This window comes from Pituophis catenifer, unplaced genomic scaffold, assembly GCF_029215685.1.
Source record: "Pituophis catenifer annectens isolate HBS135680 unplaced genomic scaffold, rPitCat1.0.hap2 SCAF_18, whole genome shotgun sequence".
Lineage (NCBI taxonomy): Eukaryota > Metazoa > Chordata > Lepidosauria > Squamata > Colubridae > Pituophis > Pituophis catenifer.
Window position 1 is genome coordinate 9,304,877 of NW_027256898.1, and position 13,948 is coordinate 9,318,824.

At 49.0% G+C, this 13,948-nt stretch overlaps 1 protein-coding gene across 1 annotated transcript in view; it reads right to left on the bottom strand.

The window, feature by feature from the left end:
* The window catches only part of UBR4 (ubiquitin protein ligase E3 component n-recognin 4), a 132,395-nt gene extending 119,103 nt beyond the window's left edge, over positions 1 to 13,292 (bottom strand). The window contains 13 exon segments of the mRNA XM_070956160.1: positions 147 to 284; positions 400 to 499; positions 1,641 to 1,831; positions 1,961 to 2,020; positions 2,197 to 2,321; positions 3,645 to 3,769; positions 4,948 to 5,089; positions 6,498 to 6,600; positions 8,002 to 8,141; positions 8,234 to 8,363; positions 8,643 to 8,746; positions 9,739 to 9,836; positions 13,087 to 13,292. Coding sequence (XP_070812261.1) covers positions 147 to 284; positions 400 to 499; positions 1,641 to 1,831; positions 1,961 to 2,020; positions 2,197 to 2,321; positions 3,645 to 3,769; positions 4,948 to 5,089; positions 6,498 to 6,600; positions 8,002 to 8,141; positions 8,234 to 8,363; positions 8,643 to 8,746; positions 9,739 to 9,836; positions 13,087 to 13,235 — 1,605 coding nt within the window. The 5' untranslated portion in view covers positions 13,236 to 13,292.
* Positions 13,293 to 13,948: the final 656 nt, after the last annotated feature.

Below are 13,948 nucleotides of genomic sequence, written 5' to 3' on the forward strand. Positions count from 1 at the left end.
ATTGTTGCCAAGTTTGAGATAACGACCTGTGTGCGTGCCAAGTACTTTCTTAACCCTCGGCTGGCTGTGTTTGTGTGTGTGTGTGTAGACGGGGACAGATCACCACCTACCCACCAAGAGACATCTGGAAGGGGCCCCTCACCCACCTTCCGATACGCCGTGGACAGCAAGGTCAGCAGCAGGTTGGCGAGAGGCACCGATTCGATCAAGCGTTGGATCCTCTGGATCGACGTACTCTGGGCCATGATATTCAGGGCGGCCGGAGGGCCGTCGGTGTCCCAGCCCTGAAGGACAAGAGCCCCCCCACACAGGGGAGAGTAAGAGACGTCAAAACACACCTGGATCCCTTCCCCGGCGGCAATTCTGAGGACCCGCCCCGTCCCTTCGTCAAGTGCTCACCTTGTGAAGGGCCTCCACGTGGAGGTCTTGAAAGAGCAAAGTGAGGAGCTTAATGGCGTGATTGGCCAGGACGACGGAGAGGATGCCAAATCCTTGGTGCCTGCAGATGGGGGACCCAGGTGAGGAAAAGAGAGAGCTAATTTTGTGAAGCTTCTTCTCCGGTAATATTGAACTGCAAACTAGGGCATACAAAACCTTTGCCAGACCAATTCTCGAATACAGCTCATCTGCCTGGAATCCACACTTTATATCGGACATTAATACAATTGAGCGAGTCCAGAGATATTTCACGAGAAGAGTCCTCCACTCCTCTGCTCACAATAGAATCCCTTATGCCACCAGGCTCGAAATTCTGGGCTTGGACAACTTAGAACTACACCGCCTTCGGTCTGACCTAAGCGTAGTACACAAAATTATCTGCTACAACGTCCTACCTGTCAATGACTACTTCAGCTTCAACCGCAACAATACACGGGTAAAGAATAGGTACAAACTCAAGGTAAATTGTTCCAAACTCGATTGCAGAAAATACGACTTCAGCAACAGAGTGGTCAATGCCTGGAATGCACTACCAGACTCTTGTTGTTACACCCTCAAACCCCCAAAACTTCAAACTTAAACTGTCGACTGTGGACCTCACCCCATTCCTAAGAAGTCCGTAAAGGGGGCGTGCATAAGTGCACCAACGTGCCTTCTGTTCCTGTCCTACTGTCCCCATTTATTTGTATCCTTATCCTGTATTCATAATCATGTTTATACTTATATCTGTTATCTTATACATGTTTGACAAACTGAATATATATATATGTACGTATGTATGTATGTATGTACGTACGTATGTATTAACCACACTTAATCTTTCCCCTGGCTCAAGCTGATGAAGGGAGGAGAACTTGTGGCTTAGTGGTTAATACAACTGCCTAACATGCAGGCAGCCCAAGTTCGAATCCAAGTAAGGGTATGGCTGGCTGAAGAGAGCTAAAAAGCTTGAAATAGATCTATACTAGTCTCCCTTTATTTATCAGCAAAATATATTTGATATTATATAAACATATTTATAATAAATATATAAATAAATAAATAAAAATAAGGACCTCTCGTCCGAGGGCAAGACATGGAAGGAAACTGCACTCTCCAACCAGGCTTTGACACCCAATGCCAAAGGCTGAAGAAACAGCAAGGAAAAGTCCCCTCCCACCCACCATCCTCACGGACTTGCCCCCGCTCAGGGCCAAACCTACCCTTTGCCAGGTCCAAGTTTGGGAGACCCGACACCCTCTTTGGACCGCACAATAATATCCCGGACCCGAAGGGCTGCCAGGGGGTCCTTCTCTTTCCCCTTGTCGGCCAGGGTGGTCGGGCTGAGGTTCAAGATGAGGAATAAGCTGTTCAGCAGACACCAGGCCCCGAGTAGCTGGAAATTCTGGTAGTGCTGGAGTCCCGGAAAAAGGAAAAAAACAAAACACACACACACAGAAAATCACATTGTGATTGCCGTTCCAGAGGGCGACATGGAAGAATTGTTTTATTTATTCATTTATTGGCTCCTTTTCACTCTTACCTCCCCACCTGCACGGCGGGAACTGCTGATGGCTTGGCCGATCATGTCGTAGATTTCTAACTGTGGAGAGAGACGGATCTTTTTTTAAAAAAGGGTCTCGCGAAAGAGACCAAAGCCCGGGCCGATACCACCCCAACAACCTCGAGAATTTTGCGGCTGCAACTTCAAGCTGGAGTTCGGGATTCTCTTGCAAACCCTTCCCCCATCCGCCACCGTCCCGTGTGTGGCCGACTCACGCATTTCTGTACAATGATGGCGGCATCGTTTTCGTAGTCCTCTTCTTTGGAGCTCGTGGAGCCCGTGCGGACTTGCTGGGTGGTGCCCACGTGTAGGATGGCCATGCAGGTGGCCACGCTGACCCCTGGGGGAAGAGGAAGGATCCTGGGGTCAGCCAGAGCAACGGGGACCAACTTCAAGGCCTCGAGTCTCATCCTGTGATGGGGGACGATGAGCAAGACGCCTCCCCCCACCTCATTTCAACCTTCCGTCCTTCCGAAGTGGGTAAAATGAGGACCCAGATTGTTGGGGGCAATATGCTGACTCTGTAAACCGCTTAGAGAGGGCTGTAAATCACTGTGAAGAGGTATACAAGTCTAAGTGTCCTTCCTTCCTTCCTTCCCTTCCTCCCACCCTCCGTATTCCTTCCCTCCCTATTCCCTCCCTTCCTATTTCTTTCTCCCTCCCATTCTCCCTTCCTTCCTTCCCTCCCTTCCTAATTCCTTCCTCCTTCCCTTTCTCCTTCTCCTTCCTTCCTTCCTTCCTTCCTTCCTTCCTTCCTTCCTTTCTTCCTTCCTTCCTTCTAGAATGCAGTATTGCAGGCTAATTCTGCCAATTGCCAGCAGTTCAATCCTGACCGGCTCAAGGTTGACTCGGCCTTCTATCCTTCCAAGGTGGGTAAAATGAGGACCCAGATTGTTTGGGGGGCAATAGGCTGACTCTGTAAACTGCTTAGAGAGGGCTGCAAAGCACTGGGAAGTGTTATATAACTCTAAGTGTCCTTCCTTCCTATCTTTCCTTCCTTTCCATCCATCCATCTCTCCTTCCCTCACTCTCATCCATCCCATCCTTCCTTCTCATGCATCCATCGAACCCATCTCTCCTTTCTTCCCTCCTTCCTCTTTCCTTCCTTTCCATCCATCCTTCCCTCGTTCCCATCCACCCCATCTTTCCTTCCTTCCTTCCCATCCATCCATCCATCAATCCATCAATCCAATCCATCCCTTCCTTCCTCCCTTCCTTCCTGTTAGAATGTAGTATTGCAGGCTAATTCTGCCAATTGCCAGCAGTTCAATCTTGACCGGATCAAGGTTGACTCAGCCTTCCATCCTTCTGAGGTCAGACCCAGGGGGCGATAGGCTGACTTTGTAAACCGCTTAGAGAGGGCTGCAAAGCACTGTGAAGCAGTATATAAGTCTAAGTGCTGTTGCTATTAAAAGCAAACTGACTTTGGGAGTTTTTACTGTAAACCCAGGTGACACTTCACGCAGATTAAAACCTCTTTAATCCCGAAGATCTCACAATGGAAAACTGAGCACAGGAGAAACGGAGGGAGAAGAGGAGCCTCTCTTCTCTTCCCTTTACTGGAACAAACGAAGCTCCTTCTCTTCCTTCAAGTGTAGGAACCCACAACAACACAGCCACAACACAGGGATTTCGGCTCGGCTCCTGTGTCGCCCTGATTCACCTGCATAGAGGCAGCTGAGGGCCAGAACTGTCACGTCCTGCAGGCGGGAAGGTGTCAGAGGTTCCAGGACAGGGAGGGAGAGCGTGTCCAGGGCCATGGTGACGTCAATCACCAAGGAATGGAACCTGCACAGGTGGAGGGAAACGGAAGGTTGGGGTAAAAGTGGCAAGGGAGGGAATCAAGAGATCGAGTTCTGCTGTCAACAGCGTATAAAGAAAACCTCTATAAAATGTTTTATAGATGGCATTATTCACCTGCGAGGTTAGCGAATATGTATAACAATAAATCTGTTAAACGTTGGAAATGGAACCCAATACCAGGCTCATATTATCATATGTGGTGGAAGTGTCCCAAAGCAAAAAAAAAAAAAAAAAAAAACCCTGGAAGAAAATTCGCATGTGGCTGGAAATTACGACGAAACAACACATAGATTCTTGTTGGGCATGCTTCAAGGAAACTATAATAAGGATAACACATATTTAATTTTACATATCCTAAAAGCAGCCAGGATTGTATATGCACAATACTGGAAAAATCCAGAAACCCCCTACAGATGACATTATAATCAAGAAAAATTATGGAATGTGCAGAAATGAATAGGTTAACCTTAAAAATCAAAGGAAAAGAAGACTTGGAATATTTTATAACATGGGAACTATGCTATAAATGGTTAACTGACAGATACTGAGGTTAGAGGAGATTTATGTGAAATATGGACTATATGAGAAAGAAAAACTGATGAGTAAATATTTTGATGGTTATATAACCGATACCGTGTTTCCCCCAAAATAAGACCCTGTCTTATATTTTTTTGAACCCCGAAAAAAACGCTTGGCCTAATTTTCGGGGAGGTCTTATTATTTTGGGGTACATGGAGCAAGATGGGGCTCTTCTTGCCATCTTATCTGATTTCCAGTTCTGCGTTTAAATATTTTTGGGGAGGGCTTATTTTTTGGGGGAAGGCTTATTTTAGCGCATGCGCTCAAAAGCCCAATTGGGCTTATTATCAGGGGAGGTCTTATTTTCGAGGAAACAGGGTACTATAATAGAAGATAGCATTCTTTTCAATAACAATTGATATTATTGCATATATGATTATAATGATTATGATGATGTTTATATGTTAACACCTTGGACCTTTTAACACCTAAAAAACACACTGTTCAAAATAGAAATGGAATATGTGATATAAAACAATAAAAAATATTTAACAAAAAAAAAAGAGATCGAGTTCTGCTCAGAACCTACAGGGGGGGAAAATCAGGTTATAAAAAGCCAGAGTTGGAAGAGGACGGGCGCTTACCCGTTGCGGACTGCTGTGGCGTCGGCAACAGTAGCCGGCATGATGAAGAAGGAATTGGCCGACACGGCATCCTGGAAGCGGTTAATATAGCGCAGGAAGTACGGGAGATTCAAGCAGACGCGCAGCAGCTTTTCAGAACCGCCTGCAATGGAAAGGGAAGCAGGGTGAAGGAAGCAAATGATGAGGACTAGCCTCTTAAGAGTCTTGTTTCCGGCAGGAGCCTGCCAAATGGCCCCGGGCAAGAAATTACAGGTAGCCCTCGACTTAACGACTGCAACTGAGCCCAACGTTTACGTGGCAAAAGTGAGGAAATTCATTGAGTTTTGCCCCATTTTACGACTTTTCTCGCCACATTTGTTAAGCGAATCGCTGCAGTCCTTAAATTAGTAACCCGGTTGTTAAGTGAATCTGGCTTCCCCATAGAATCTAATACAGATTAACAGAGTTGGAAGGGACCTTATAGGTCATCTAGTCCAAGCAGACCCTACACCATTTCTGACAGATGATGGTCCAGTCTCTTCTTGAAAGCTTCCAGTGATGAAGCTCCCACAACTTCTGAAGGCAACTTTATCTCTTTATTTCCAGGTTGAACATCTCCTTGTTCAGTTTCCATCCATTATTCCTTGTCCAGCCTTTGGGTGCTTTGGAAAACAGCTTGACTTCCTCCTCTCTGTGGCAGCCCCTCAAATATAGGAAGTCTGCTATCATGTGTTCCCTGGTCCTTCTCTTCACTAGACCAGCCGTGCCCAGTTCCTGCAACCGTTCTTCATATGTTTTAGCCTCCAGTCCCTTAATCCTCTTGGTTGCTCTCCTTTGCACTTTTTCTAGAGTCTCCACATCTTTTTTATAGTGTGGTGACCAAAACTGGATGCAGGATTCTAGGTGTGGTCTTACTAAGGCTTTATAGGGTGGTATTAGTTCCTCTCTTGATCTTGACTATCCCTCTGTTAATGCAATTTAGGATGGCATTGGCTTTTTTTGCTGCTGGCTCATATTTAGCTGGTTGTCCACTAAGACTCCAAGATCCCTCTCACAGTTACTGCTATTAAACCTGGTTTCACCCAGTCTATATGGGTACTTTTGGGTTTTTCTTGCCTAAGTGTAGGACTTTGGTGACCAAAATTGGATGCAGTATTCTATTTGCTTGTCTGAAGGTCGCAAAAGGGCGATCATATGATCCCGGTGCACTGCAACCGTCGTAAGTGTGACTCAGTTTCCAAGCAGCTGAGTGCTGATCACGTGGCCATGGGGGATGCCGCAACGGTGTGAGAAATGGTCCTAAGTCGCTTTTTTGCCCCCAGTGCTGTCGTTAGCTTCGGACAGTCACTAAATGAACCGTTGTTACGTTGGGGACTATCTGCACTTCCACCACCTCAAAGGAATTGTAGTTCTTAACTCGCGTTGTGGACGGCTGGGCCCGAGAACAGAGTCATGGCAAGGAAGCAGCCCCAACCCCCCTCGTTCTCCAGATGCCGCCTTTGGAAACGGGGAAGCTCTGTTAAGACAAGCAAGACAAAACGCTCCTCCCCCCCCCACCCCCCTTTCCTTACCGAGTTCTTGCAAGCTGGCCACATTCTGGGCAACAAATATACTCTTGGTTTTGGCTGTGGAGGATTGGTCTGTGACGGCCTGCTCTTCGCCTTCGCCTTCCCCCTAGAAGCAGAGCCAAGCGTTATTTTGTTGTGGCCTGTCGGCCGCCGGCCCCTCCAGCAGCCAAATCAGAGGAGGAGGAGGAGGAGGAGGAGGAGGAGGAGGAGGAGGAGGAGGAGGAGAAGGAGGAGGCGGCGTGGGAGTCAGGGTCAGCATCAGGGCAACCTGACTGTTGTGACCCCGACTCCCAAGCCTGTCGTAACAGAAGAAGAGGACTCAGAAGGTGATGGGGAGGAACTGCCAAGGCCTCCCTCTCCAGGACCCTCCTCTCTGGCAATGCCTCAGGTTCCATCTGAAGACCAGGAGGAACAGCTTGGGATATGCCAGGAGGAAAGCATATCGGAACAACAGATAGGGAGCGAGGATGATGAATCCTGGCTTGATCCCAGGCAGCGTCGGAGGGAGAAGCGTGCGCAGCAACGGAAGAGGCGTGGGAGGGCCGGAGATTGAGCTGAGTCACGGAGCCACGCCCCACCAGGAATAAAAGTGGGTGGGATTGCTCTTCAGGCTTTGTGACGGTCAAAGTTAAAAACCTGAGTGTCACATCGCGTTACCTGAAATCTGGCTTGTGCATATTTGGACTGGACCTTGGCCAATTCTGGCTTCGTGGATTATTTTTTGCTACTGAACCGGACTGAGGAGAAACTCTCTCTTGCTGACTGTGAGTGAAAACTGACTTGGCAGGCATTTCGCAGTTTACTGCCAAAACTCTTATCTGCAAGGGTTTGTAGTCTGATTGCTTAATAAAATCTTGGCAGGCGTGCCTGGCTGTGTGTTTGCCTGTGTGGGGAAGGGGGACAGAACACTGAGAGCTCTGAGGGGGAAGAGGGAATGGAGCTGGCAGAGAGAGAGAGACAGAGGCGGAGCCTGGGCCGTCTGTCAGCCCTCAGATGGAGAGTCAACAGCCCCCAGGTCTGGAGGTGGCTGATGAGGAAGAGGAGGAACAGCTGGGCCCAGTGCCCGATGTGCGGATGTGCAGAAGGCAGAGGAAAGGAGAGCACTGGAAATCTATGGGCCGGTCCTTGGGATGGAAGAGCCACTGCTGCTAGTGAAGCCCCATCCTAGCTCTGGGGATAAAAGGCAGGGGCCGGAGATGAATAGGTGTGGCAGACAACTATTCATCTCCCTAGCGGACAGACTTGCTAGCCTGCTGTGAAAGACAGAGAGATTTTTGCCGGAGCTGCTGGCGCTCCTAATAAATAAATCATTGATTCAACTACAGACGGTTTGTCGTGTTTGGGGAGCCGGGTCAGAACAGTTACCATCTCCTGCCATCAGAAGTTCACAGGCTCCCCGAGAACTCCAGACAGAGCCGTGGGGCCCTCCGGTCGCCCCTCATGGGCAGCCATTTTCCCAAAGGGAATCCGAGCCTTCTCGGGCAACCTTCTTCCTTCCGCAACCCACCTGAGCCTGCAGCGTCGTCATTGGTGCCAGGGCCATTTTGGGATTGAAGACCGAGGTCAGCTGATTGAGGAAGTTCATCTGAACCTCCTTCTGGCGCAGTTCAGGCCTGACGGGAGAAGCCAGCTGTTTCTGATCCTCCACTGGAAAAAGAGGAACGGGTTAGGGTTAGGGTTAGCAGGCCCTTATCGGCACCCCCCTGGGGCAGATGATGTCACGGGGAGGGAGCCTTTACCGTCCGAGAGGGTCTTCACTGTCTGAGGCAGCTTGGCCGACTTCATCATCGCTGTGAAAGTGATGATCTCTGTCCGATCCAGGCGGCTGCAACCGGTGCACAACCCCTTGATCAGCAGGATCAGGTGTTTCTACGGCAGCATTTCAGGAAAGGTGAGCGGCGCAAAATTCAGGGCACCTTTCCCAAACCTGAGCAGACCCCCAGCTGGGCAGGCACCAATTCCCAGAGTCCCCACCTCCACCCCCATCCAGCATGGCCTCTGCTGTTAATTCCGAGGCACGAAATCCTCACGTCTTGCAAAGCAAGACCCCGGCTTCCCTGGGTCAGCTTCAGCCAAGGGCCTCCCGTGATTCGGAGAAACTCCCCAACATGGCAGAAGAGGGTGGGGGGAAACTCTCCCTCTCCTCACCTGTGAGACAGCGCAAGCCTCGTCTGGGTTTTCAAGTCGCAACAGGGAGAATTCAATCAGTACTTTGCAGGCAGCTGCTACAGACTGCAGCTGGTTCCGAGGTACTGAAAAAGGCAACGTGGTTACGACAGTCCAACCAAGTTGGGGGGGGTGGGAGGGGGAGGAAGGAGCTTTCAAGCAATGCCACGTCCTTGCCTTACTGCGTTAGCTGATCTAGGAATCCCCCTCTCTTGAAATGTAGCCTGCCCTCCAACCCTTTAATTTCTGGTGGAGACTCTGTAGCCCTTCAGAGGCTTTTGGGCCTTCAGAGGTCCCACTCGGTGAGATCAGAGGCAACGGAACCAAAAGTTACCCCAACCTACAGATATATTTGTCTGAAGTAGTATAGGGTTTCCTGCCTAAGCAGGGGGTTGGACTAGAAGACCTCCAAGGTCCCTTCCAACTATTCTATTCTATTCTATTCTATTCTATTCTATTCTATTCTATTCTATTCTATTCTATTCTATTCTATTCTATTCTACTCTACTCTACTCTACTCTACTCTACTCTACTCTACTCTACTCTACTCTACTCTACTCTACTCTATACATGAGCTGCAGTGGTTAGAGTGCAGTACTGCAGGCTACTTCTGCTGACTGCCGGCAATTTGGCAGTTCAAATCTCACCAGGCTCAAGCTTGACTGAGCCTTCCATCCTTCCGAGGTGGGTAAAATGTGCTATTGCTGAGCACATTGTAAGCCGCCCTGAGTCTCCGGAGAAGGGCGGCATATAAATAAAAAAAAAAAAAAAAAAAGAGGACCCAAATTGTTGGGGGCAATATGCTGACTCTGTAAACCGCTTAGAGAAGGCTGTAAAAGCACTGTAAAGCGGTATATAAGTCTAAGGGCTATTATTGCTATTGGTATCTGAAAAACCATTTTCTGCTTCCTCCTTTCTGGGTGTTCATAAATGCCCCTCCCTCCTGCTATGTCCCTTCTAACCCTTCTGCTAAACACCTCCTAAGCCCGTTTTGGAAACCACTCCTCACAGAATTCCACGGGGGGGGGGGAATAATAATTAAAAACTAGGCAGACAACGACAGTCCGCGCTCACTCACCCACTCCACACACCGTGGTGATGTAGTGCGTTGCAAGGGCAACAAAGGATGAGTAGAAAGGCTCGTATTGCTTGTCGTGGTGCAGAATTTCCGACTCGCTGCGGCGGAGGAAAGAAGCAGGAGAAACACAAGACTCAGAAACCGAGCGCCCTTAAAGTAAACGTTGTGAAGCTCTTGAGCATCGAAGGTGGAAGGAAGGTGGAATTTTGGTCTCTGGGTGAGTTTTGCTACTGATATATAGCAACTTAAGCTTCCCTACTGGCGCTTAAAACCACAGGTCAGATCATTAGCCAGCAGGGACTTGAAAGGAATCTCTGTGACTGCTGGAAAGCTTATCCTAGTTCTAAGTCTGAACCTCTTAAGCTGGCGTCCTTTTCTAAATTGGGACATTTTGCTATAGAAACCACTTGCTTTATATGAGGAAGCTGCCATGGTGTTCTGCCCCAGCTACGGACTCCAAAGAACACAGCACACACAAAGACTGTACAAAACTTAATTTACTAAAATAACTCAGTCCTTTTCAAACAAAGGCTATTAATAAACTTTCTTAACAGCCTACAAGAAATCAAAGATAAAGTAATCACAATCTTACTAAGGTTGGCAGAAAGCCCAGAAGCAATTTGCAGAGAATCCAGACGCGAAGGAGAGTGAACTAAAGTTGTTCCCTGCAAATTGCTTCAGTCAGCGTTCCTCCTTAAATAGGCTAAGGAAGTGGCCAATTAGCCCCAAGCCTGACTCTCGAGGAGACCTCCTCCTGAGGAGCCACTCCTGCCTTTTGGCAGCTCTGTGCGTCCGTGCATCGAGAAGAGACTCCTCCTCTTCGTCCTCTTCACTTAAAGGAGCTTCTGGAGGTTCTGAAGGCCCTGGCTGAATCCCTGCCTCTGGCACCACATCTTCTCCAGCCTCCTCATTGTCTGACTCGAGTGCCAGCTGCACAGGCTGCTGGCGCAGCACCACACCAGCCTCCTTGCTGTCGGAATCAGCTACTAACTGCACAGGCCGCTGACGGGCCACAACACATGGGCTGTCAGACCCCTGGCCCATCAAATACATTTCTTGTTCCACCAAGAAGCAGATGGTAAGCACAGAGATCTATCTGTCAGTATCAGATACTGCTGAGGAATTCCAGTGGCCTCCCCTCTGTTTATCTGACTGATCAGCTACTCAGGCCTACTCAGCTACTCAGGAACAAAGCGCTGGCCTCAGGCCTAAAGTTTGATTCAGCACCAGCAATGTTTAAATGTTGGGAGGGACTGCACCGTGACAGAATTATGAACTCGGAGCAAGCCAACAAAAGCAACCGACACAACTTTTGAAATCCGAGTTATAAGTCCTCCCCACAGATTCCACGGACACGGTGAAGTGAGTGCGGCAGGCATCATTTGGCTTGCAAGATTTCGAGGCCCTGAAATGATTCCACACAACTTAAGACAAGGATCACAAAATCCCCGAGAGGGTTTATTTTGCAAATAAACGGTTAAGAATTGTATCCCAGAAAGGAAGAGCAAACAGGAACACAGCGCCTTCAATACTTGCGGTCGCATGCTAATTTTTTTTTTTTTTTTTTGCTTTTCCAAACCTTGATTACTAGATTCATGTGATTTATTCTGCATGCACTGAAAAACAAACCTGACAATCCCACCCAGGAAGGCAAAGAGACAGAGTATGTGCAACTTTGCAGAGCCTTGCAAAGCAGGCTGTTGCATAACAGAAACTTTGGATAAACACCCTAATGCGACAAGGGATGAAGAGAGCATTTGGTGAAAAATTTACATTCGGATTCCCCAACAGCGTGAATCCAGATAGCATTTTTAAATATTGTTTTGGGGAATTATCTTGTTTTTTAAATAGCTCCAACTCTGAACAGCAGTCAGTTGCTCTAAGAAATTCTTAACCCTAGCAGCACAAGATATACCATCAATAAAGTCAACGTACAGCCCCAAATCAACTAGTGATATGTTGCTTCAAAGAAGACAAGCAGCTGCTATCTAAAACAGAAACTGTGCAAAATATATGCTAAAGAGCTCCAGCCCACCGCTAGAATACAAGATTAGATATTCAAACCCTTCTAAAGTCTCAGGAACCCAAAGGACATCAGGATGGGATATGGAGTACTACTGAAATTAGGAGTGCTTAGGTTCATGCATTCCCAGACCATAAAAGAAAAAGAGGGGGCTGCAGCCCCCCCCCAAAAAAAACGTGCAAACGAAAACACAGGGCCAAAGAAGTGAAGCACCACAGATCCCCAATGGATTGAGCCAACGTGGAAGCAATTTCATCAGTGAGAAGAAATGGACACCACTTTCTCCAAGCCTTTTCTAAACTGGGACGGGATAGGAAAGGATCCTGCAGGGCCAGGCCTCCGACCGATCTAACTCTGACTAAACTTTTCAAACAGCTTTAAAAAAACATTTCTTTTTGCCCTTTTGGACGTGTCTTTAAAGCCAAATGTCTTTATATCAAAGAGATCCTGAAAGACCAGCCTGGCTATTTTAAATCCACCCAGAGAAATGACAACCAAAGGCAACTTCATGGCAATATGAAGAGCCAACCCATCACAGATATTCACAACCTGAAACTTTTGTGCACCTCAGCCCCCTCAACACCACCCTTTAAGGCGCTCCTTCTAAATCCAGGGCAGCAGGGGCTTTTCAACCACCATATAACCACTACAACTCCCAACGCCCACATCCTTTGGGCACTTTTCCCTCAGAAAAGCTTCCCCTCCCAGGTGGGCCAACTACACCCCCCATTATCTCCAAAGGGCGGGTTCTCTCCTTCAATCCCCCTCATCCCAACTTTTCCCAGCTGGGTGAGAACTATAACTCCCATCACCCACATCCTTTGGGTACTTTCCCTAGAGGCTTCCCCTCCCAGATAGACCAACTACACCTCCATTATCTCCAAAGGGTGGGTTCTCTCCTTCAATCCCCCTCATCCCAGCTGGGCGAGAACTATAACTCCCATCGCCCACATCCTTCGGGCACTTTCCCCCCAGAGAGGCTTCCCCTCCCAGGTGGACCAACCACCCTTCCCATCATCCCCAGAGGGGGGCAGGTTCTCCCCTAGGGCCAGGCTGCTCCCAGCTGGGTAAGGACTATAACTCCCATCACCCAGCAGAGGGAGAGTTTGTGAGGGGAGGAGGTGGCCTCATTTTGCCCCGCCCACTAGGAGCTGTCAAACCGAGAGGGAGACCTGAGGGGGAGGTTTTGGGGGGTCGGCAGTGCAAAATGGGGGGGGTCTTCCTCCTTGAGGACGCCCCTCCTCCCACTTCCAACCCGACGGGCGGGGGAGGGGAGGGTTGAAGCCCCGCCCCCTCCTCCTCCTCCTTCTCCTCCTCCCTCCCACCTCTCAATGACGGAGGCCAGTAGCTGCGGCAGCTCGCGCATCTCGAAGGCCGAGTAGGAGGCCGACAGCAGCGGCCGCACCGCCACCTCCCAGCCGGGATCCCGCTCCGAAGACCCGGGCCCGCCGCCGACGCCCCCCGACGCCGCCATCTTGCCGCCGCCTCTCCTCAGTTCTGCTTCCAGTAGCGTTAGAGTTGCTGAGGCGAAGATACCAGAGGCCGGGGGAGAGCTTCCGGGTCGCGGGGGAAATGACGTCGACCGACCGCTGCTTCCGGTTGAAGCTCCGCCCCACCCCAAACGACACCGGTCTGTTCCCTGAAGGGGGGAAAAAATAAAAAACCTGCCCTAACGAATAAATTGGACGCTTTGGTCTTTATTATCAACCGACATCCAGGCTCTCAACGTCCAGAGGAATAATTGGCGGCCTTCAAAGGGGACCGTAGGTTCGCCTCACAGAAGCGCGCCAGAGAGGCTTCCGGGACGGACGGCTAGAACGCCCCACGGCTATTTCCGACCGCTCTTCCGCCCCCGCATGGAAAGGAAGCCAAAGGAACGCAGGGGGCGCAGTATCGGTTTCCTTTCCCGGCTAGGCGCGGAAGGGCGCTTGCGCAAAAAGGTGACTCAGCGACTTTCTCTGGCACCTGCGCATGCGCCCTCTCTCTCTCTAGGGCTTCTATGGGCAAAAGACGGGTTTTAAAAAGGGGATTTTTTTTAAAGTTTGATCATCTTGGATGTATTTTGAAATCATCCAATACAGGAGTTTATTTTTATATATATAAATATATATAAGCCATTAAAAAGCCATATATATTTGTATATATATGTATGTATATAACACATTAATGGCTTAAAATTCAAATAAA